Source organism: Athene cunicularia (genome assembly GCF_003259725.1).
Source record: "Athene cunicularia isolate RWA chromosome 1 unlocalized genomic scaffold, athCun1 chr1_part1, whole genome shotgun sequence".
Taxonomy (NCBI): Eukaryota; Metazoa; Chordata; class Aves; order Strigiformes; family Strigidae; genus Athene; species Athene cunicularia.
In genome coordinates, this window is record NW_020799091.1 from 42,783,564 (window position 1) to 42,807,665 (window position 24,102).

The following is a 24,102-nucleotide window of genomic DNA, read 5'->3' on the forward strand; positions in this document are numbered from 1 at the left end:
AAAGGTTCAGGTGACTGTGCATGCTGTTTTTAGGGTCACTTGCTTTAGACAATATTTGTCTGGGTACAGTAACCATGGGCTTTGCTGGATGAGGAAGGAGCCAGATGGACCTGACATACATTGGCTTCTTCTGTGATTATTTTAGTGATATGAAAAAACATTTTTACCATCAGAATGAATTATCTTCAGGCCGGAAAGGTAGATACCTCTTCCTACTGATCGCTTCCAGCTGTTCTGTTTGATCTATGTAAAGTTTCCTTTTAAGATTGTTGTAGGGAGATTATTTGAAGGTGCAAGACATCCCTGCCATAAGAACAGAAGAATTGACATTTATGTAACCGATTCCTGTAAGCCAGTTGCTTTTTCTCGAGACTGTTATTTTGCATCTGCTTCCAGAGCATGATATATAAATATATATAGTTTTAACTGCTTATGTATTTTACATATTTATTATAATTATAGACACACATATAGAACGAGAAGTGCCTTTGTAAGCTTTTGAGTGCACAGGGAGGATTCTTTCTTGCTTTGGTTATAGTTACATGACAGAGATAGTAAAAAGAAAAATCTTTATACTTGCTGACAATCCACTGAAAAGAAATGGAATTACTATCTTGGTAAATACCAATTGTGCTTAATATAGGCAATTTTTTCATATACTTCATCAATTATTTACTAGATAAAACACCATTCCTTTTTATGCCTCAACAATTTTTCATATCAATCAATTCCTTTTCTTTCTTTTTTTATTATGTAAGCTATGGTTTTGTTATAATATTTAATATTACACTAATTTTGAATTTGTAGACTGAATTAGGAAAAACTAAGATGCTTTTCTGGTACATGTATTTTTGAGCATGTATCAATGACAACAAAAACAATGTTAGTAGAGATCCCTTTGTAGTGTCTGTAACTCAAAATACATTTATATTTTATATTGCTGCATGCCTTATTTTTGCATTTGGTTGTCTCTGTCTTCTAGTTGCATTGCTAGTTGAAGGAATGAAATTTTATCCTTCATATTCCCAAACTGATCTTTAGTCTGCATTTTTCTAGGTACTATTTTAATTATCCATAATAAACAGGTAAAAACAGTTTTGGATAAAATATAATTTATTTTTACTTGCTTCAAGATCAAACATCATCGTAAGAATCTCAGATTCTTCTAAAATATGAGCAGATAGCATCCAATTATTTTGCCTTTTTTACTTTACCTTTTAAAAATTACTGACACTTCTTTGGTTTGGTTCCTTTAACACTGTTTTAAAGCTTGATGATTTAAATATGATGTACTGGAATCAGAGTTCCATAGCAACAGCACTGATAGCTTTCAGCCTAATAAATTAACAAGGTAGAATTAGGGAAAATCCCCAAACAAAAAACAATTAATTAACATAATGGAAAAGATTGGTGCCTATCTTTTGTTTGTACCTAAATATTGCCTTCTCTGTGTATTGGCACACAAAATTGCTTTTGCTATTTTTAACTAAGGTTGTTGGACATCACAGTACCAAAATAAATGGAAATAAGCAAGTAAGTTGTTCTGATACTATTTACACTTCATTATATGTTACCTTACTTCACCTCCTGCTACATAGCTCCAATTGTTCTTAGTCCATTCGTTCTAATAATTTATTTTGAATTCCAACTACCTTCTGGTTATGTATGCAGAATTTTAAGTGATTGTTTTATAGTTCAAATAATCTTCATTAAATGTGAATTAATGTGCATAAGTAAGTGGAATACAGGATGTTAGATTGTTCTAAAGTATGATCCCAGGTATGTTTAAGAAGAGTGGGCTATCTGTGGTGTAAATGCCTGTTCTAAAAATGCAATTCTTTTTAACACAGCAGTTTCATACTACAGATATGTGTACAAGAGCATGATTGCACATTGGCTATTCAGGATGAAAGTTGGTTTAGGTGAAGTAGAAGGCTGAGAAAAGTAAATGATAAGGAGAGTGAGGTGAGAAATGGATTCAGCTTATGACAGCTACATTTTAGGTATCTAATGGAGGTGTCTGCAGTGAGGTAAGCATCTTACTTTGCTTTATAGTCAGTAGCAGCCTGATCAATATGGCTAGTGTTGTTACAACATAGTTCAGTAGACAATAGGTGTCCACTTCTGAATGAGTACTGTCTGTAATGGAAAATTAGTTTCCTAGCTCATGTGTAGATACTTAAGTTTAGATACATAAATTTAGGTGTTATAAGGTTAAGTTAAATCCCACTTAATGTGTCACACAGTTCATTACTTTGGTTTTTGGTATTTGTGCTGGTAGACAGAGCAGGTTAGCATCCTTAACAAAAATTCATCAGGTCTCTGTGGACAGACTTTCAAAATATTTAATAATAGAGTATAATCCTGATACTTGCTTGTATGGCTGACCCTCATTGAACATAAACAGTGGTTTTATGCCACCTGCATACTTTAATTTTTTTCCCTGTTTCATCTTAGCCCACCTTTTCTTTCTAACTGCATTGTTTTCCATGTATCTGCACTGCCACATCCTCACAGTGTAAGCAGGGAATGTGGTGCTTGTGTTCCCAAAGTTTGGGACAGTGAGACCAAAGCTGTAAAGCCAGCACAGAGAGGAGCTGGGTGAATCCACTCAGAGGTGTTTAGTACTTACAGCCCTCCTAAGCAGGATTGTTCTCTGGCCCGCCAGAGCCCTCAGACCTAGAAGCCTCAACTCAGCGACACACAGCTTGTATAGCACACCTTGCTTATACACCAGGAGCCAGTATGGCGAGGACCAGATACCTCCACAGAGAAACTGGGACAGGTAGAGCTTTAGCAACACTGTTTCTACAGTGCACTGAGTAACTGAAGTGAATACTGTAAGTAAACAATTTGCACAGCAATGCCTGGACATAGACCATGGACTTGACACAGTAGAAAGATATAAAAATTTTAACCATCTGTTTCTCTTCACATGTTCTTTTACTTAGCTTATCCTGAAACTAATACATGTCCTTCTACACAAAAGATTCTTTCCATTCATTTTGAAATCTACCTCCTTTCCCCTTTTCCCTCATGGTCCTGTTCACACTGGAACCAGTTCACATATTTCTGATAAGCACAATCTCCAAAGCTTCTTTTTCCTTGCTAGCTTTCTAGACCAACTTGACAGGTTTTAAAACTGGAAAATATTATTGAATCATGGTAGCATGCTAACAGCAGCAGGTAGTGCTGATGACTGTTCAGAATTTAAAAATGAAGCTAAGAATTAAAATTGTGCTCCTGAAGGAGCAGAGAAATCTAAAGAGATGGGTAAAATTATTGCAGTACAAGGTAGAACTTTGTTTTCAGTATTTTCTTGCTTGAAAACAGCCAATCTCTTGCAAATGTGTTGGGCCAATTTTCTTTTCTTGTTTAGCAGTACACATACCAATGATTCTATTGGATTCAGTGTTTTCTGTGCTATTTTGCCAAGTTTAAGGTCTTTCTCACTAAATGTGGAAGCATTTTAGAGCAAACATTAAGGCAACTTTAGCTAAATTCTCATGATAAATTTGACTGCAATGCCAAAATATCTTATTTGTTGTGGGCTAATTTGTCATCCCCACTCCCTGTCATTCCTTCCCTAGCTTCACAGTAGGGAATTCTCCTGTCACAGGCAAAGCTCATGTGCAAACTGACTCTCTGAGCCTATTCCAAGTCTGAAAACAGACTGTCAAGTACAGGACAGATTCTGTGAGGTAGAGCAGACCTTAGACTGCCGAGTGGATCTTGACACAAGAGAATTTGACCCTACACATACAGGTTTCAACTCTGTTTCTGAAATAAATTTGTGTGATAGTTTTTGGGTTTTGTCTTGTTTGAACATGCAACTATTTGGTCCACAGAATAATGCAGTTTAAGTATAGGAACAGCACTTGATAATGTCAAAACATTGTTTATGTACAATTTGATCTCCTGTGATGGTGTATTTATTTGCTGTATACTTGCTTGAGTTATTTTCATCAAGAAATTCTGTCTATGTGTTGCTTTGGCAACATCTTTGCAGAGTTTACAACTTTGAAAAACATGTTGGCATCAACTATGCAGTCCTTTTAAACAGCTGCTCTGCAGTCATGCTGTTTCAACATGCCACCACACATGGCTGAATTATGCAAATAGTTAATATTAAATGACTGAGATACAAGAACAATTTGTACACTCAGTAAAGCTGGTCTGTGGAGTGTAACATCCATTCATATAACTGAGTTAATGTGGGACAATTTAAAGGCAACAGCATAATTCTTTTGATTTTGTATCTTTTATTAAAGGCAGCAGTGGACAAAGAGAAGGTATATGGCAGGAATGTTTTAAAAGGCTGAGGGGTTTTTTTAACTTGTTACTAATAATGCAATGAAATTAGAGTGTGCATCAATGTAATTTTATGGCAAGTATTAAGAAATAGGTATAATAACACGTTTGTCATTCAGCTATAAATACAAGTTACCCTGTTCTGGCTGAAAGATAAGATAGAATGTTAATTATATAGAATGTTGCTGTATTAACAGTATTGCTTATTGAAGACAACAGCATTTGTAAAAAGCAAGCAAACAAAAACATTTATAGTTTAAAAAAATGTAAATTGATGTTAAAGTTTACTTTGAAAGGCTTTTCTACTGACCTTGCTGTTACAGTTGTGCAATAATAAATGTTCTAAACAATAATAATAAACAATGCTTTAAATTCTGTAACTTACTTTATAGTAATTACACCTATTACATGTAGAGGGAGAGAATGTTGGGCAATAGATGATGCAAGATGACAAAAGAAGTCCAGTTAAAGTCACAAAATACTATGTTTTTCCTTTTCTTGCTCTGCTCTACATTTTGAATAATCTGGTTTGTTCAGCTAAGTAGTAAGAAAATGTTACTTTTTAATTAATCCAAATTGTTTACAAAGCAAATTATTAGAACATCCAAAAAGCCTGCATTTCTATATGCTCTTGTTTTTCTTTTCCCATGTTGGAATTTTCATTTCTCAAAAATTTCTTTTCTGCTCTGATCCCATTTTTACTGTAGGTCCTCTTAAGGTTTTTTTACTGAGTTTTCTTTTATGATCTAGATATAAAGACACATATATATTTCTAGTAATGATATTATAAGATTTCTGTACAAGATGTAGCACTTGAAAGTACAATTTGTCACAGTCATTCAAATTAGATTTGTGAACACCTTCAACCTGACAAAACAAATTCAGAAAAATTCTTTTAAATTAAATAAAAGCTTAAGATAAAAGAGATAGTGGGTTCCTTATTACACAGTAAACTTTCTCTTTTACAGCCTTTAAGCAATACAAAACTTGAGTTATATAAATCCTGTGTCTCTTTTATTTTCTTATTTTACTAGTGTCCAATTAGTAATCTTATTAATTATGTCAACTATATGTTCATGCTTGTTAGATTTACTTATCCACTTACACATTTAGTTTGGCAAATAAAAATTTATTATTAACAAATAAATATTTAATAGGTTCAAATGTAATTTTACTTAATAACTTAGCATTGTTCTTTTGTGGTTTTATAGGAACTAGCCACAATGAAACAGATTCTAATTAGTCTACATGGTAAACGCTATGAACAAACTTTACCTCAGTCTCACACTGATGTAAAAAGTGCAACTGCAAAAAGCAAATCAAGCCCCTCAGTAAAACAGCTACCAGAACATGAAGAAGAAAATGTATTTACACCTAAGCCAACGTTATTTGTAAGTACTATAATAAGAGTAAGTGCCATAAGCTTTTTTTGATAATTCTCCTCACTTTTTTAAAAAGAAAAATGTGGGTTTATTCTTCAAGGAGATATATAATTAATTCAGCTGAATATTTGCAGGTCTTCATGGGAGTGGTCAATGTTGAGGAGATAAATTAAAGTTTATGATGTTATTTACCTATTTGGTAATTTCTACATTTTAAGGTCACAGCAGACTAGTTAGGGGTTGGGGTTTTTTTAATGCCATTATAATATTGAATGGTTAGCAAAATTTTAATAGCCAAAGACCACAGATACAATTTTAAATCTAACCTGATCATGTATGAGTTGAATGTGTGTGTGTTTATATATATTGAAGAGCAGAAGTGAGGAAATAGGTGTATTTATGTATAGTTACATTCATGTATATATGTATATTAATATGTTTATATATCTAAATATAAAAAAAATACATGCCTAGTATTGATATCACTTCTGTTACTAAGGATACCTAATATTATAAAACTCTGTTTGATTCCTTTAGAAACTAAATGCTTGGATTTAAATACTTCAAGTGGTGTGCTTCAGATTTAGTGCCTCTAGTATTTGAAAGCTTCATGAAAATGGCTTAGAACTGTCTGACTATGACTGTGCCTGAACTGATAAGTTTGAGAGCCAAGTTGCAATGCTGAATCACAAAACAAATCATGACTCTTAGTTGCACTGCAGGCTACCTTTCTACTGCATAGCTTATGTACTATTTCAGTCCAAATATGTATCTATATAATTTTTTTCAGTTCTTTTTTTTACTGGTGGAGACTTTAATTTTCAGTGTCTTAAACAATATGAGGTTTGTATTGCAGTACATCAGATACTGGGTTTATAGTTAGTACAAAATGTAGGAAATGGTTGCATCTCTTAGATGTAATATGAGGGCATTTGGGAATTTTAGGGGTTTAAAATTTGCTTGGATAGTGTTATGAGACTAAACACAGGCATATACCCAGTGTTGCCTCATCCACAGTCCTTCCAGTAGTGCTAAATCATACTGCCCAAACTTTGACTTTGATGGAGCTATTCAGTGATCCAAAACAGAGACAAAACGTGAGCTAACCTTTTTGTTGTGTGGGTGATCCAGGGTTTCAGTATTTAATCTGTCTTGGTTTACTTAGGGATACACAAATGGTATAGGAATCTAGAAATAATCTTTTACATATATAAATTGTGACCAATTTCTCTTGGAAAAATTCTACTCTTTTCAGACTTTGGAGAAGGGAACTGAAAATAGGCATATGGCAGGGCTTCTTCATAGATGAGGAAAGAAAGTAGTCCTGTGAAAATCCTGCCAGTTTGGGTCAATTTCTAGAATTTTAAAAGCTTGCATAAATAGAGCAGATTTCTTTTTGAGGGTTTCAGTTACAAAATGAAAGAAAGATGGAGATTAAGATGTGATGAGAACTTCCACCACAAGGACAGCTGAATAAAGTCAATTTTAAAATTAAATGGTTATTAAGTCTTGGAGGAAAGAATGAATAAAGAGCAGAGAATGGGACAAATTTAGAGACAACGGATGAAAGAGACAGTACTCAATAACACAAGAGATTATACCCAGCCCTGAAAGCAGAATAGTCCTTACCTTGTTCCACCCCCCACTCCTTTAGTTTTATTTCTGTATACAACCACTGAATTTGCCACAAGAATGGTAAGCAATTCTGACTGTGTAGCAGTAGCCTATAGGATTCTGAAGGCAAGGAAAAGTTGCTCACAGATAATTCTCTGCAATTAAAATAATTTCTACGCTGTCAGAAAACTGCTGAATTCTTTTAGTTTTAATCATATTTTTATAAGAACTATATTTCTGCATAAAAGGTTGGTCAATTATAGCACACCTAAGATCTCTTCTAAGTTCCATCCCCTTTTCAGCTGGGAAAGTCAGATGATGCTATTACAAATTAAACCTATTTATGGCACAGTTGAGGCATGTTTTCATTGTAATAGATATTTTGAAACAATCATTTACTTCTTACTGTATAATCTGCTTTTTATAACCTAGAAATAGGTAGGTTTTAATACAAATATGTAGTAATAATAATCTTAAATGCATAGTCTTGTTTTTAATTTATTTAAATTTCATCAAATAACTCACTTATCACTGTGAACTACATAGGAAGGAAAGAGACTTCAGTGTAGATTGCATGTTTTTCTTCTGATTTACAATTAAACTCACAATTAAATGTTCTTTATTTTACAGACAAATAAAGAGGCACCAGTATGGTACAAGAAACTGCAGAAGAAAACATCACCATAGCGTTTTTCTAGAATTATTCAAAATAATTTAGGGGAGCTTTTATTTGAATAAAGTTATTTTCACCATAATAATGCCCTTTTTACCATGAACACAAACAACTGTTTTGTTTCTAACTGTTTTTTTTTTATACCTGTCAAATGATCTTATGCTTCATAAAATAATTTTTAGATCTGTCATGTGAATAAAATGTGTGGAAGTAATGCATGCAGTGATTTTACTAACATATATTTGAATTTTAAAAGGTAAATAAACACTATCATATTGTACGCATTTATAATCTGGGCAGTTAAAGAACGTGTTATTCAGAATGTTCAAATTAATGCATGTTTCAGCTTTTTTATATTATTTTTCTTGGACCGTGTGTTTCATGCCACATTCCTTGCAACTATTCTGGCTCACAGAAATTTTAAAAATATACATGAGTTAGCATCAGACTATATCCTACTTTCTGTGAAGGAAATTCATGTCAGGTGGAAAAAAAGTTTAGTTTCTTATCAGCCTTAATCTGTATAGTTTGTCATTTGATGTAATTTGTTCTACCAAACAGGCATTAAAAATATTCTAAAACAGCAATAAATACATCTTTATTAACAGCACTGATATTTAATGGGCTAGATACCCTTGCTCTAGTATAGTTACATCAGTGTAATAATAAAAATAGAACCATGATGTGTGAGTACTGTAACATGTAATGGTGAAACAGATGACTTGCCATATTTAATTGTATGAAAATAAGCCCCATCTTCCAAGAACACAGTCTAATTATATATTCCACTCCACCATCTATTTAGACTATAGGAAAGGTCTCTTAATATTTTAAAGTACTTTTGTCTGCATATGGTACATTTCTATAGATATAACATACATACAGATGTTACTTTTTAAGTGACTGTATATTGACAATATCGCTCAGATTTCATTTAAGAGGAAGCTCCTCTTTCTTACCTCCTTTTTTATTGACAGTATCTCTTCAGCTGATTCACTGTTCCTACCTGGACATAAACAATAATTATTTACTAAGTAATACTGAGCTAGATCCAGCTTTTGATTCCTAGATACACTTTTCTTTATTTTCCAAACAGCAATCTGAAGCATAGCAATACTTCCTCTGCTCCAGGTAAGCTTCAGTTTTCTGTTGTTTTTTTTTCTAATTCCGAGAGAGTGAGGTAAAAATGATAGCAATTGCATATGACAAGACTAAAATTATCATTCTATGTGTGAGGGAGGCCAAGTGTGTGGACAGAGGTAATATCTTTTATTAGACTAACTGGTGTTCACTGGGGAAAAAAATACACAAACCTTTGGGCTTACAAACTTATCTGTACAGACATTACTGAATACTCTGGTTTTCTGAAGTCTAGGGTTTTATTTAACTTGTATTTGTATGTGAATAGAATCATTAACTTATTTCATGTTAAACAGCTCCCATATGCAGATAGTAATTTTTAATTTGTAACAGATATTTTATATGATTCATAGTCCCTAGTTTAACTTCCCACACTATCCTCTCTGTTATCACCCATTAATTAATAAATTTTATTATCTAGAAGCACTGTAGCTATTTTAGGCAAGATACTAATTGGAATCTTAAGTATTCACAATTTGCTCTCCTGTAGTAACCTTATAGACAAATCAGTGAGATAGGGACTTTAAGGTGGGTGGAAAATTATCGAACTCACCAAGTGCAAGGAAATGTGATCAGCAATGCAAAGTCCAACTGGCAACTGGTGAACAGTAGCATCCCTCGGCAAGTTCATAGTTAATACCAAATATGGGAGAACAGTCTATATGCTGGAGGGCAGGGTCTCAGAGGGACCTTAAAAGGCTGGAAGTTGGGTTCTTATGAAGTTCAAATTAATTCTTCAATTATGAAGAACCTTAGGAAGTTCAACAAAAGCAATTGCAGTCCCACATCTAGGATGGAATAACCCTACATGCCAGTACTGACTGGAAAGCAGCTTGACAGAAACAGATCTCAAGGTCTTAGCAGACAACAAATTGAACATGAGTAAGCAATGTTCCAGCCAGCCGCATCCTGGGTGGTATTAACAACAGGATAGGCAGCAAATGGAGGGAAGTGATCCTTCCCTTCTGTTTGGCACATGGCAGACCACATCTGGAGTGCTGCATCCAGTTCTGGGCTTGTTCAAGAAAGACATTGACATATGAAGTGAGTCCAGCAGAGATTCGCCAAGGTGATCAGGGGCTGGAGCACCTGATGTGGAAGGGGAGGTCAAAAGAACTGGACTTGTTCAGCCTTAAAAACACAGGGCTTGGGAAGGAACTTGTTGCATTATCCAACTACCTGATGGGATGGTACGGAGACAACAGAGCCAGACTCCTCTCAGAGCTGTACAGCAGAGGCAATGGACACAAGATGGAGCACTAGAAAACTATAGAAAAATGTTTTCACTATGAGGGTGGTCAAATACTGGAACAGGTTGCCCTTCATCCTTGGAGATATTCAGAACTCAATTGGACAAAGTCCTAAGCAAGCTGGTATAAATGGACCTGACTTTGAGATTAACTATATGACTGGTTTTCAGAATTCCCATCCAACATAAATTACTCTATGGTGATATTTCTAAATATACTAAGATAATTACATTAATTTACTTCTTAGCATCCAAAAGTCACAAAGTGTTTAATTCCATGGAAATACAATATACAAAACCATTTTGATGCTTCCAGAATGAATTGTGCATTGTAAATTTGTGTCCTACAGGCAGCCTGATTTTCTAGGAAGGCTGACAGAAAATTAGGCTGATTTGTTGTGAAATTTTATTGACATTTAAACAGTTCTTCAGATGACAAAGTGGCATATTCTGCCAAAGTGGCTTTTTTAGAAAATTACTAACAAGGTCCATCTTTAAGTTTGCAAAAATAAATGTAATTTATTAACATATACTGATAACACATAATGCTGTTGGTAAATTCTTGTAATCCACGTAGTCCCTGTGTAAATCTCAGTATGTAATTTTTTTTTCCAGTTGAAGACATTGTATTTTGCCTGTGTGTCCTCACTAGACTCCAAGGCTATAATTAATTATCTAGGAGGAGACCTTCTAAGCTTTTCATGTGAAAGCTAGAATGTCACTTAAAGATAACTATTCAAATGTGAAATGCCCTACAGCAAAAATTAATGAATGTTTTTGCTCTTTAAGTAATGAAAAGGTTCAGTTGCATTACCTGTACAGCATTTTTACCGATGTTCTTTCCCACAAACACAGTTGTCAAATTAATTATTCCAAAATTCTTCTTCATGGTCTTTGCAGTCTCCCATTGTACTAGGTCTTGTGTCAATGATGTGTGAGTCAAAAATAATGAAATTTATAAGGGTAGTCATGCATGTAAGCAACTTGTGACTGAAGTGCCCAACCCACATAACCATCCTCAGTTCCTCTTTTTCAGACCAAACAGAGCAAAGAGAGCAAAATCTCTATCCACTATTACATTTCTTGGTACATTAAGTTGGTGTTACTTAAGTGAGAAGTTTCATAAGTATATGGGTTGAATAGGAAAGAAGGAAGGACAATTGGTTTACAGCAGGTTAGGGTGTTTTTCTTTTAACGGTGTAATTGCTTTCTCACCTTTCTGTCCCTTGCTAGAAGCAAAGAAGCTCTGACGCATCAAGGAAATCTTGTTTGAGGAAAAAATTGAAGACATGAAATTGCTTTTTTTTTTAATAAGGACCTTAAACTTTTAAGACTTGTTGCTGAATCCTGTGGTTATTCTTTGCTAGCATTGTCGTTTCTACATATTTTCTATACAAATAAACTATATGGCATTGGGATTTGTAGTCTTTCTCCCCTTCAAGACTTTCTGTACAAAACAGTGATGAAACCTTGTAAAAGAGGAACGACTGTAAATTCAAATATTAGTTGTCTGAGTATTTGTCAGTGTCTCTGGGATACAATTTGCTACCTCTTAGACTTGCAGTTATTTTCTGTTTCAGTTATCCTTTTGTATATCTAGTTCCAGAAAAAAAAAAGGAGCACTAACTCTACTAAACCTCTGACATCTGCAAGATGGTCAAGTAGAATTCTTTTGCTCCTGGTAAGGCATTCATCAGCTACCATGTCTTTGGAATATATGATTCAGTATGACTTTCTAGAAACAAATCACTACCTTTTGAAGAAATATTTATGTTATTATGTATATGTGTCTCAATCAATTGCCAGTTGGTTGCACATTTACATGAAAACAGATTTATACACAACAGTTTCAGTCTGTAACAGTCTGTCATCTTTCAAGATTGCTCTCATTAGGGAGCTCTACTGAGGAAAGAATTTATATCCCTGTTAACAGTACATTTAATAGAACACATGACAGACTCTTTACTGAGTCAAAGAAATGTATCCCTGGTATTTTCTTATACCGAAGAATATTGAGAATCTGTACTCATTCTCGACCTTTGAAAATGAAATAAGTATCTCTAGAATATCAAGTTTTGCTTAGTGTCTTTGGGCAATATTATCCCCTTCTTAAATTCCTAGGATTGACTGGGAACTCTTGACCTTTAAAATGCATACTTCCATAGCTTAATTAAGGCAGTTACACTTAGGGTATTTCAGACTGAAGCTGGGCAGCAATCAGCAGCAGTACAAGGTGCTAACTCTTGGGGGATGGCATAACTAGCATAAATGGACAGTAGCTGGGAATTATGGAAGAGGGAGTGGTGTGTATTCCAGAAGCTTTTAGCAGTAGGAGAAGTAGGTACAGCTCTTTGCAGATGTTAGACCCTCTGCAGCTCTTTAAGCCCTCTGCTGACAGCACAAGAACCACCTTGTTCCACAGAGTTCATTTTGCAGAGTTCCCTGGGTTTCTTTCTTCACTGATAAGTTTTCCGTAACAGTAAATACTCTTTTTTTTTTCTTTTTTGAGAGAGAGAGAGAGAGCAACTCCTTTTTCTCTGGACATTGGAACTGCGTTCAAAAAAAAACGGTGAATTTTAATCAACTTACCCTTTAAAGGATGAAGGGAACAAAAAACCCCAGCAAATTTCATCTTCATGAAAGCAGGAAATGGCTGAAGTATTAAATGTAAAAAGTTAGGATTGATCATGGAAATAGCTTTTACTCAGAAACTTACATGTTTTCATAGACTGTGTGCCCTTTTTGAAGATACTACAGAAATAACCACTGTAAAAGAGAATGCCGCTTTGATTGAAGCAATAGAATCAACTTTGTTTGACCATGAATAATTGAAGTCTTTGTGTTAATGCTTCTTTTAAGGAGTAGTGGATCAGTAAATGTAACTTAATTGCAGGAAAAGTCTTATGGATGGAATTTATGACTATTTCAATGAAAGTCTTTTCATTTTTCCTTTTGGTTAAATAGAAGAAGGATTACTTAGATTATTCAGTGTTGCAGCTGAAATTATTAGCAATTCCCAGTGCTTCTTTTTACTGTGATTTTAGAAATACGTATTGCAGCATGCAAGACTTTCTCTTTTGTTTTCTTATTCAGTTCTTTAGAAGAATATGTTTCTTTGTTCATTATTACTAAGTAGAGCCTGGCAATGAGGTGCCTGACTTCTGTGAGTTGTCATCTAGAATGTATATGTGGATTTTAAACAGGATTGTTACCTAAGTGCAGTAGTCCTTTCTAAAAGAAACTGTTGGAAATATTCCTACCAAGTTCTCTCTCAGACCTTGAGAGAGGGTCGTTTCTGTGCCCAAGCCTTCTCATGCTCCCCATCACTGGTATAGTGCCACACATACAGAAGACTTGTCACTCTACGTTTCACAGGCCTATGGTTTCCAGGCACACAGCTCCCAGTGCCAGTGGAGCTGTGTAAACAGAGATTCACAAGTTGTCATCAGAACTAAGTGTAAGATATTCACACAAAAATTAATATCACTCATCTCTGTGATACTGTGAGAAGTGTAAGCAAGGAAGAAATACAATATTTTGGTGCCATCTATTCACTGGTCACATTTTCCTTCCTGGGGATAAATTATTTTAGCACATAGATAAAGTTCTAGTGAGTCTTTGTTCTTCAACACTGAAAAGGAAACATGCTGCAAGTCCTGCAAGGATGGCAAAGTCCTTTTTTTTCAGATACTTCATCAGAGATCTTATGTGTTCAGGTCTCAGGGACTGACCAGACCTGAAGACCATTAGGCACCACTTCTTACACATTAATCTTTATTTTACTAACTTATTACTTAAATACTAAGTCCCCAAAATCCACTCAATATTTATGAGTAAAAGACTACGTGCCTGAAAGTAACAGCAAGCAGTAAAGGGACTAATATGTCAATGACTTCAGTCTTACTGAATTAGCACATTCCTTCTCATTTTGTGTGATTTCTTTCATTATTGCAGTAATTAACTTTGCAGAATTGCGTTTGTTCCATTCAGTAGGGAATGGAGAACAATAACAGTGTTTACCAACAGCAGGAGGGAGCTTACTTTTCTTTCTCAACCCCGTAAAATCTCTGAAGGCTAATCTCAATGCACAGCTAGGATGCCTTCCTACACAATGGAGACTGACTGAAACCTCCCTCAGGGAAACCTAAGTGAGCTGATTAGATCTGTTGTCAATGAAAACCAAATACCCGATCCTATGAAATATACCAGTTTTTCATTCTGACATGCCATTCCAAATCTGTAGAGGCTGAAATCTTTGACAAATAGTTTTACACCATGATAGTAATTCTGAGGTAGCTGAATGACTTAAAAACAAGTAAGGAGTATTTTCAATCTGCTAAACTCCGTGAAATTACTAAGAAACAAACTATGTAAAGTTCTTATGTTTCCAGCTGCAGTAACATCAAGAATATTGATTATTATTATTTTGTAGTTATTATTTTATAGTTATAAACTGAATTACTATATATGAATATGCATGCATTTTTAACATAAATGTAAGTTAAATAAATAAAATTATTGATTTAATAATACAAAGCAAAATATTTTCCTGTGAACATCCAGGTTAAGTGCTCTTGGTGATGAATGAAATGCCATTAAAGTATCTTGAAATTAATTTTATTCTAAAATATAAAGGTTACTATACTGCATCACCATCATGGGCTTGTCAGGTTCGTGCAGAAAGGTGCAAACTCCCTTTGAGCCAACAGTGGACAGCATCACATTTACTGATTTGAATGGCAGCTCTAGGTTTCATCAAAATATACAGTATCTTTCTTTAATATACAAGCTTTCAGATTCACTGGCTGTTTCTGGAGCGATACCTGATCTACCTTCTCTGCTGTGTTTTTTGTTATTCTTCCATGTAAGAGATTTTCTGTGTTCTTTATTCTTACCACTTCTATCTAATTTCTGAAAACATAAAGATGTTTACTGCAAGGTTCTTAAAACTGCTTTGGTGCCACTTGGCCACAGAGGTACCAAAAGTACAACTACACCAGCATTCTCTGTGACCACCTAGACTTGTCCTAGTTGTGACAACGCCAAGTCCTACTTCTACATAGAGAGGTGACAGTACTAACAGTGTTTTACTCTGTATGAAATGCCAATTGTTGGATTTGGTAATAAGAACAAGTGTGATCCTGAACATACATATTTTGGACCAAAAACTGGAACCCAGTCTGAACAGAACTGGCAAAGCTATTGGCTTCACAGTGCTCTACAGTCATTATCCTGCTTCCACAGGAAACTGAGTATGTTACTGTTTTCCCCAGGTGGTGGATAGGATTGAATCTGATCATCCCTGTTGAGTGTTCACAGAAGTTAACACTGGGCAGTTAATGATGGGATCATTTCTGAAGAAAGGAGTGACCTTCAGCCCTTCAGCTTTGGAAAGAAATGGCCAGATCAAAAGTCAGAGCTTCTAGTCTGTTAGCACCTTCTACAAGCTATGTAAAGCTCCTAAGGACTGATAGGGACTGAATTTAATATAAGCCTCTTCCTTCTTCATTTTCTGTTGTCTAGTTTAAAAATACCAGTGTTCTGTTTTTTATTTATCCCTTTCTTAAGCACCTAACTTCATGAAATAATAAGGAAACTTGGCCAAATCTTAGAGAGTATGGATGCCATGACTACTTCAACACTCAATTTTACAAAGGTTAGCACGCACTTTTCAGTTTTAGGTTGCCAGTAAGAGTAGATTTAATCCAATAAAGCAGATTAGGGGCCACAGCATTAGATGGAGTGTGGATATTTAAAAATACAATGCATTAGTGTTTTACAAAGTATTTGTATTGTAGAGGGAATTCCTTAAGTTTCATAATTCAGTGTGAACAAGCAACTTCTTTGGCTGTTTGTCTATTACTTAGCTTTCCGTGAGCAGTTTTCATTCCTGCATTCAGAGTAGAGGGAGCAGGCATTGCATCACACTGTCTCTCAGTGTGACATTTTTGAAAGAAACACTAACATGAAACTAGTTAAATGGTACCGTAATGTCCTTGGGATAAAGAACATAGAGTGTTTTTGTTGTTCTTAAATTAGATACCGGGAAAGCTTATTGCCACTGCTTGATACTATAAATAACATCACCTGGATTGGAAGTGCTGCAAGGGATCATTGCAAAATGCTTCTGCTGATAGAACACAGTGGACCAAGCTGGTCAAACCTACTGTGATTAATAATTTCATTACAGCCCAATAATTGTTTTAATGTAAGATTTAAAATAATAGGGAGGGATGTAGATGTGGTAGTACTGATGAAAGACAGTTTGTGCAGTTACAGCCCGCTCTATTCACATGATCTGGCAAGGCTAACATGAAGCAAAAGGAACATCCTCCTTGTCCCTTCCACTTTTACTTCTTTCACTTTTCAGTGAAGTCATATCTGAATATGAAACTTAAAATTTGAAAAACTGTAGTGCTGCATGGTAAAACACTTTAAAACATGTAGAACAAGATGTCATTTTTATCCTGGTCCTGCCAAAATATATTAGTTTGCTTCTCCAGCACAATAAAATACAGAGGGTTTGGGTTTTTTTCCCCCACAGGTTACATGCAGTGATGTGGTATCTTATGGCCATTGGTATCAAATACTGTGAGCCAGATTTATGAATCATTAGGCCTTATTCTTGAGTTGCACAGAAGCAGGATTTTCTAATCACTAAAAAAAAGCTGTAACTGTTACTCTACAAAGTTATCAATATGCAATCTAGAGAGAAAGAAGCCTTGTTTTGTTAAAAGATTGAATCAACTTTTCCTCTCCTTTATCTTATTTATATCTTTCAAGCAGCACAGGGATTAAGACATGTTGTTAAAGTCTTGCCTCATCCAACTTGCCACATTAGTTACGAGTTCATGCGTAAGCAGCCTCCATAGCTTAACTAAGCATGTTATGAACCAGTCAGGTAAACACATTTGAAATGGGCTATACATTCATGAACTGTAGTTTGCCATACCATAACACAATAGATGTAAACCAAGCTTTCATTAAGTCACCCAGCAGCAAGAATACATATGGGTCAAATGTGAACATCCTAATACATAAATATTTTTATTTAAAGCTGCTCTAGTAAAAAAAAAAAATCATTAAAAAGGAGAAATGTATTTTCAAAAAATATGGAAAAATGAACTTTTAAAAAATGGTTAGTGTATTACAAGTGGAAACTAGCTAAGCTGGTTGTAACAGATTATTGCAATTTAAATCTTTTTGGAAAACAGTATCCTTAATTACCTGAATAAATGAATATCCTTAAAATGAGTGTAGACTAAATCTGGGTTGAATATTTTACTGAATGTTTTTCCAGCATGTTTTGTAGACAATAATGTGAGTAACACTTGAAGCTGCAAGTGCCAATATGTTGACAAAGTGTTTCATGATTTTCACACTGAAAAATTATTTACTTCTGTTAATCAGGCTCTAAATATTTTCAGAAAGAAGAAAATTATGAGGGGGAAAAAAGAAACATTGTTTTAATTAACTGTTTATGTTATTTATTATTTAACATAATCTGCTAATGCATGTCTGAGAACTGAAAAACATTCTAAAAGACTTTGAAATTGAATGCATCTGCAGCTCATGGGAATAATATAGTTAGCTAAACTAAGGTGAGATCTGTAATGCTGTCCTATGTCGTCAGACATTTCATGTTCTACAACATTTAATTTGACCTTTTTTTTTTTTTTTTAATGGACATTTTACTCGTTACTTATTTGAGAAGAGGGACATTTCTGTGTGCATGCATTTTGATGTATGGCAGTTCTGAAGTCTTATTGTGAATAGACATTTGAGTCATCACTGATAACCACTGTCATTTTTCACCTATCACCTTATTTCTAGATTGTTGTAGTGTTGGCAAATTGGTCATTTTCTGACTATGCCTTACCTAAGTAAATGCAACTAGACTAACTGTGGAGGCAGTTGCTTCCTTGATGGGAGGAGTTCATCATGAGGCAAATAGAAACTATGAAGGTGGATGCAGCTGTGCCTTTTCATTACATTACACAATTAGAAATACAGAAATTTCCCCGTCCAGCAAGATTAATATTGCCACCAACTCTGTAAGCCCTCAAGTGAACAGGAGATAGGACTCGTGTGTAGCCACATTTTATCAAGGCTGATCAGCTTTCTTATAGTGGAGGACTGGAGTCTCCGAGGTTGTGGCATTTGGTTCATTCATCTTTCTTATCGGTCAGCTTGTGATGCCCACTAATGCACCAGATGTTCTGATGAGTTTTTAGTTTCACTGGTGAGTCCAAATGCATTCTCTGACTTCTAGAGTTTTGACTCAGGTCAGGATTTTAAACATTCTCATCACAAAATGACATTCTTATTCTATGGTGTGATGGGATGAAAGTCAGGTACATCTTCAGAAGTTTTCATGGGAAGCACCTTTCAAACTCCTTACTCGCCCTTCTACTGCAGCCTGAGGTAGGTTTTTGTAATCTCTGCTTTGCTGTTATCAATCCTGACAAGTGAAATCCAGTTATTCAGCTCACTTATTGAAAGATGTTTAATGTGTCTTCAGTGGAAGTCAAACCTCACTTAGTCTTGAGGCAGATGCATGGAAAATCAGTACTTACTATTGACATTTTTTGAAATTACTTGCTCATTCCTAAACTTCCTCTTTTTTTCAAAAAATGTCAATCAAGCTAACAGGATATGTTGAAAAATGTAATGGTCATCTGAGTTATTACCCTTATTAAGCAAGAGAGAACCCTGTTTTATTTTTAATATCCTCTGACTGAAAATCCTTCTTTTGCTGCTGCTGCTGCAGCTGTTTCTGATAGCAGGAGGGCTGGTTCTTTTCTGTTGGGTTTTTTTCTCCCCAGGGACATAATGTTTAGACAGACAGGAGATACTACCTAATTCTTTGTGCTCCTTTGAGTTGGGGTGGCTCCCCTGAACAGATCACGGAACTGGGGTGTGCAACAGCAAAAATGAAGCAACAAAGACACATTACCATTTTACTTAAATCGGGAATTCCTTAGCTATGGTGCACATGCCATTACTGATCTATAAGCTGGTTCAGAGTGATTCTCAAATACTAACAAAAAATATCTATCAGAATATAAACGACGATACTCAAGCAACCTCACTTAGGAGACTGATCAAGATTGAAATTGTCTAGATTTAACTCCAGCCACTCAACCTCCAACCTTGGTATACTGCACATAAGTTTTAAGTGTGTACTGAAAAGGTCCTTCTAAACAGCTGTCAGTCTGTGAGCTTGTGCTTATGAACTAGTAGGACTCCTCAAGAAGTAACTGAGAAAAGCAAACCTGTTGGTAATAATTTTAAATTCATTATACAAGCTTTATTATTTTTGATTAAAAAAAAAAAAAGAGGGAGGCATAAGTAGGAAAGACTGAAAACTGCCTTTCTAAAATGTTCAAATGATCACGTAGTCAATACAGAATTAAGGCCTTCAGAGGGAAGCAGTGTCTGCCTCCACCCAGAGGTCTAGCCCTTTCCATTGGTTCACTATGTCAGTAGACACTACAAGTGGGTGCAGGCTCAACAGCTAAGTGATTTCAACCCCTCTTGAACTGTGGATGCTGAAAAAGATTGAGCATTTCAGTAAAACACTTTCACCAGTGCCAGTTATAATATAACAGCTCTACATGAGGTTCACCTGTTTAGGCGTCTAAGATTTACATCCTTCTTGGCCACCTGAGGAATCATTTTGAGCTAACTAGCCATTATGAAGCCAAGAACCTTTTGATATGTATCTATACTGGAAGATGTACAGTTTAGAAGCATCCAACATACCAAAGAATCTAGGGATCTGTTGTTTCAGTAGACCGATTTCCCACCTTTATTATTTATTTCTCCCCCATGCTTAATGTCCTCAATAAAATTGGTTAATTATTATGTTTTCTTTAAAAAAAGTTAAATAGCTTGTTAAAAAACAATCCCTGTAAAGACCTTCCAAACCAACCCAGCAATATTCCATTTGAAAAAAGTTGAGACTTGTCAATGAGGAATTTTAGTCAAAAATGTGGACCTGAATCAAGGGGTATACTTTACAAAAATGTGTTTTGCATAAACTCTGTTATCTTTCAATGACCAGCATTATTCAAAGGTAGTACAACAAGGTCTTGTTTTTCATAAGCATCTACTGAGTGGCATAAATTGTATTATCTTTCTATTTTAATAAATCCCCACATTGACTATTCACATTAAGCTGCTCAAATTAATGTCACAATGCAAATCTATAATTACCTGCATCATTTAATTTACATTTTCTTTTACGTATTGGTTCTAACTCTAGCTTTCTCAACAGTCTTCTGGAACATGTCTAATATTCTAACAATTACTGAATATTAATCCTGAAAGCTCACTGACCAGCTCTTTTAAAATTCTTGGTGTGAAGTTATCCAGACATACTCAACTAAGACCATTAATAGTAGCTGGTTTAATATGTTCTTGAATTACTGTTGAAATGGAAAATATTTTGTCATTATATGACACAAATACATTTCCTATTCTTTTCCCAAATACAGCACAGGAATATTTAGAATGTTTTTTCTTCTTACTTGTCAACAGTTCTACATCTTTTATCTAAAAACAAACAATTGTTAGAGTTCTTAATAAATTTCATGGACTTTTTTTAGATGTTCTTTTCAATGCAGGTCACTGACTTCTTAGGCATCTTTTTTCTTCCATATTATTTTTCCATAATCCCTGCCATCAAAGTTATATTTGCTGTTACTAGTTCTTTTCCCAGCTGTTGAGTATCTATAATTATAACTGCTTTACGAAATGCCCTCTAAAGAGGCAGAAAGAAAGATGTCGTTCTTTTGAGGAAGGGGTACTTTGTTTTGACTAGCTTCTGTGGGATTGTAGACTTTGAGGACTCTACTCACCTCAGTTAGACTGCCTAATTATTCATTGGTCACTACTTAAGCCTACTATTTTTTTCAGCTTTGTCAAATTAGCCTTTTTAAGTCACCAAGTCGATACCTTTTTGCTTCAGTCCTTTCTACTTATTGCAGTATGATTAAATAATCATTTTGGGATGTTCACCACAAGTTTCCCTTTTTTTGACCAGTTATCTGATCTGATGATTATAAACTTGTCTAGTGCAGAATTCTCCTATGCCAGGTGCAAGATTGTTTGAGTAAAGAGACTACCACTTAATTTTAGAAATTGTGAAGACATTAGCGCCAAGAGCATGAGCTCTCCTGCTTCACCACTAAGGGTGTAGCTTACCATCACACACTGAAATTTAAGTTCCTACCCTTGCTGTCAATAAGGCAGTTCAGGTACCACTGGAAACATAGCCACACAGGGTCATTAGCTTCTCTGGATAGCCAGAGTGGTCTGTCAGGGTCTCTGCAGTGCTCCCGGTATCACAGTAAGCAGCACACTGTACCCTGCAGGAAGTCCCCAGGATCCTTCTGCACATTACAGGCAGTCGATTAAGGAGCTTATCCTTTCTGCCCCTGCTTGAAAGAACAGAGCGTAAGAGGTGAAGGATTTTTTTTCTGACCACATCCCTTAATTATTTTTGCTCTCAACGTCAGGATTTAGTTCCAAATGAGCATTCGCTACCCTACTTCATTATGCTCCTAGGGACTGTTAAACAAGTAGCATGTCATTGCTTTAATGCCCTCCTTAGCTTGTCTAGCCAGACTATCCTCTGTGCCACATCCGAGCCTGTAAAGGCTCCATCTCCCAGCTGGTAGACCAGTATATCACAAAACCCAAACCACTCTACATTATTTCTCTAATCAGGAGATTTCAGCCAAAACATGCAAGTATGGCCGTTTTACAGTTAGCATTTGTTAACAAATTTTCAGCATAAACACTCTGGAGCCAAAAATACTTTCTTTAGTAGTAAAGAATGTGGGTTTGTCTCATATATTCAAGCAGTTAAACATCAGCATAGGACCACCCATTGCTAACAAATGTTGCCAACAGCATTTGCTTTTATAAAGCGGGCAGCCTCTGCATTGAGCGGGGAAGGTGGTAGAAAATAGTGGTGGTGGCTCCCACCAAACTTCCAAGGGACAGGCAAACCACCATTCCAAAAATCATGAATATTATTTTCTAAGTATGCATTTTAATTAATCCTGTGTAATTATCCCCGTGTACAGATTTCTATCTGCGCTAGTAGTACATAAATAATTAAATGACATGCTTAAGGAGCATGCTGTTGTACTTTCTGGCTCTATCGTGCAACAAGTCAGAACCGAGCAGCTGTATGACAATGGATGAAAATACAGGAAACACTCATCTCCTAAAGCTGAGTCAGTGATCTGTTGTTCTCAGTAAGGCCTGTTGTAATAAACAGCCTCTGGTTCAGAATATACATTAAACCTATAGAGGGCAAAAAATGGGACAGGAAACAAAAAAGATTTTTCTGTACTTCCTCTTCTCAGATGGGCTGAAAATATTTGAAATGTACCTGAAACTGAGAAATAAAAGGCTGTTACCTGAAGTTATTAAGACTCCTTAAAATCTGGGTAAAGATTGAGTTCAGCTACTGAGTAAGATGTCTTGTTTTCTCCAGACAGGTTGATGATTCTTAATCCAAGAATTCAAGTAATGAGCAGTTGAAGTTTCCATCTTGAAGCATCTGTTCCGCCAAGTCAGCACTGGCCTTGATAAATAGCAAATCAGACTGATGCATGCAAGTGTATACACACATGCTCAAGTTAAACTTGAGGGAAAATACTTGAACAGATCTCTGCATAGACAGATTTATATAATTAATCTGTAATTAGGCTTCATACAATGCAGACTGAGTCAGTCAGGTCAAAACACAGAAAATGCAGACATGGTAGGATCTTTACCTGTTGCTGCAAAAATAATTTTCAAAGGTTATTTGTGGGTAAGCTTACATACCTTCATTTACTTGTCACAAACCTTCATTGCTATTCTAACTTACTCATCTTACATTGGAAGAAAAATATGTTTAGCTAAAGGATAAAAACAAACCACAAGTACAAGTGCATCTGGGTGCTTTCAGTAGTCTTAGCAAACTTCAAACATAACTTTAAAAGTTTTGCCTCGTTTTTAACTGTGCAGAAGAGAAGCTTGTGTACACCTCTCTTTTTATAAAGTCTGTACCAAGGTTTGCAACGGTGACTCTCCCTTGACCTAGAGAATAGAAGAATCAATTGTTTTCCAGTTTTTAGATCTTTATATTCTAAAAAACAGTCAAATCCGGTTCTCCAGTTCTGGAGTCACTACTGAGGAGGTTTCTACTTGACATGATGTGCCAGTTCAATTCCCGTAACAAGAAATGTCAAGCTGGTTCAGGAAGGTACACTATTCACTCCTGGCGGCACAGCAAAGAAATCCTGAGGGACTCCACTGGGAATGGGAAAGATTTACACAACTGTCCTAGGGTATACAGGGGAGTTGGTAAAATGAAAACTCATTTTCTGTATATGCTTCACAACAAAGCCTTGTCCAAGGGGAATGAGAGGTTATTTTCCTGATTGTAAGCCTTTGCACAGCAGAGCAGAAAGGCAAAACTGGGTGACTACTGAAATGTTAAGAGAGGAAAGAAGTCAAGGAGTGTATTTTTACTCAAAATGCCAGGCTGATCTAATTAGGGAGTGCCATTTTGTTATTTCAGGAAGAATATCCTTCTCTCTGTAGGGTCTATCACAGTATTTCTGGTAATGTGAAATAAAAAATGGAAAGTGGGCTTGCCTTTGCATAAGCAAAGTCAAGCTAATCCTGAAAATGGCAACAGATAAAGGTACACAGCAATAGACTATCGT

General features: G+C 35.5%; 1 protein-coding gene across 1 annotated transcript in view; it reads left to right on the forward strand.

The window, feature by feature from the left end:
* The window catches only part of PIBF1 (progesterone immunomodulatory binding factor 1), a 115,626-nt gene extending 106,808 nt beyond the window's left edge, over positions 1-8,818 (forward strand). Inside the window, exons 16-17 of the mRNA XM_026859239.1 lie at positions 5,523-5,702; positions 7,938-8,818. Of these exons, the coding sequence (XP_026715040.1) occupies positions 5,523-5,702; positions 7,938-7,994 (237 nt within the window). The 3' untranslated portion in view covers positions 7,995-8,818. The remainder of the gene's footprint in view (positions 1-5,522; positions 5,703-7,937) is intronic.
* The last annotated feature ends 15,284 nt before the right edge of the window (positions 8,819-24,102 follow it).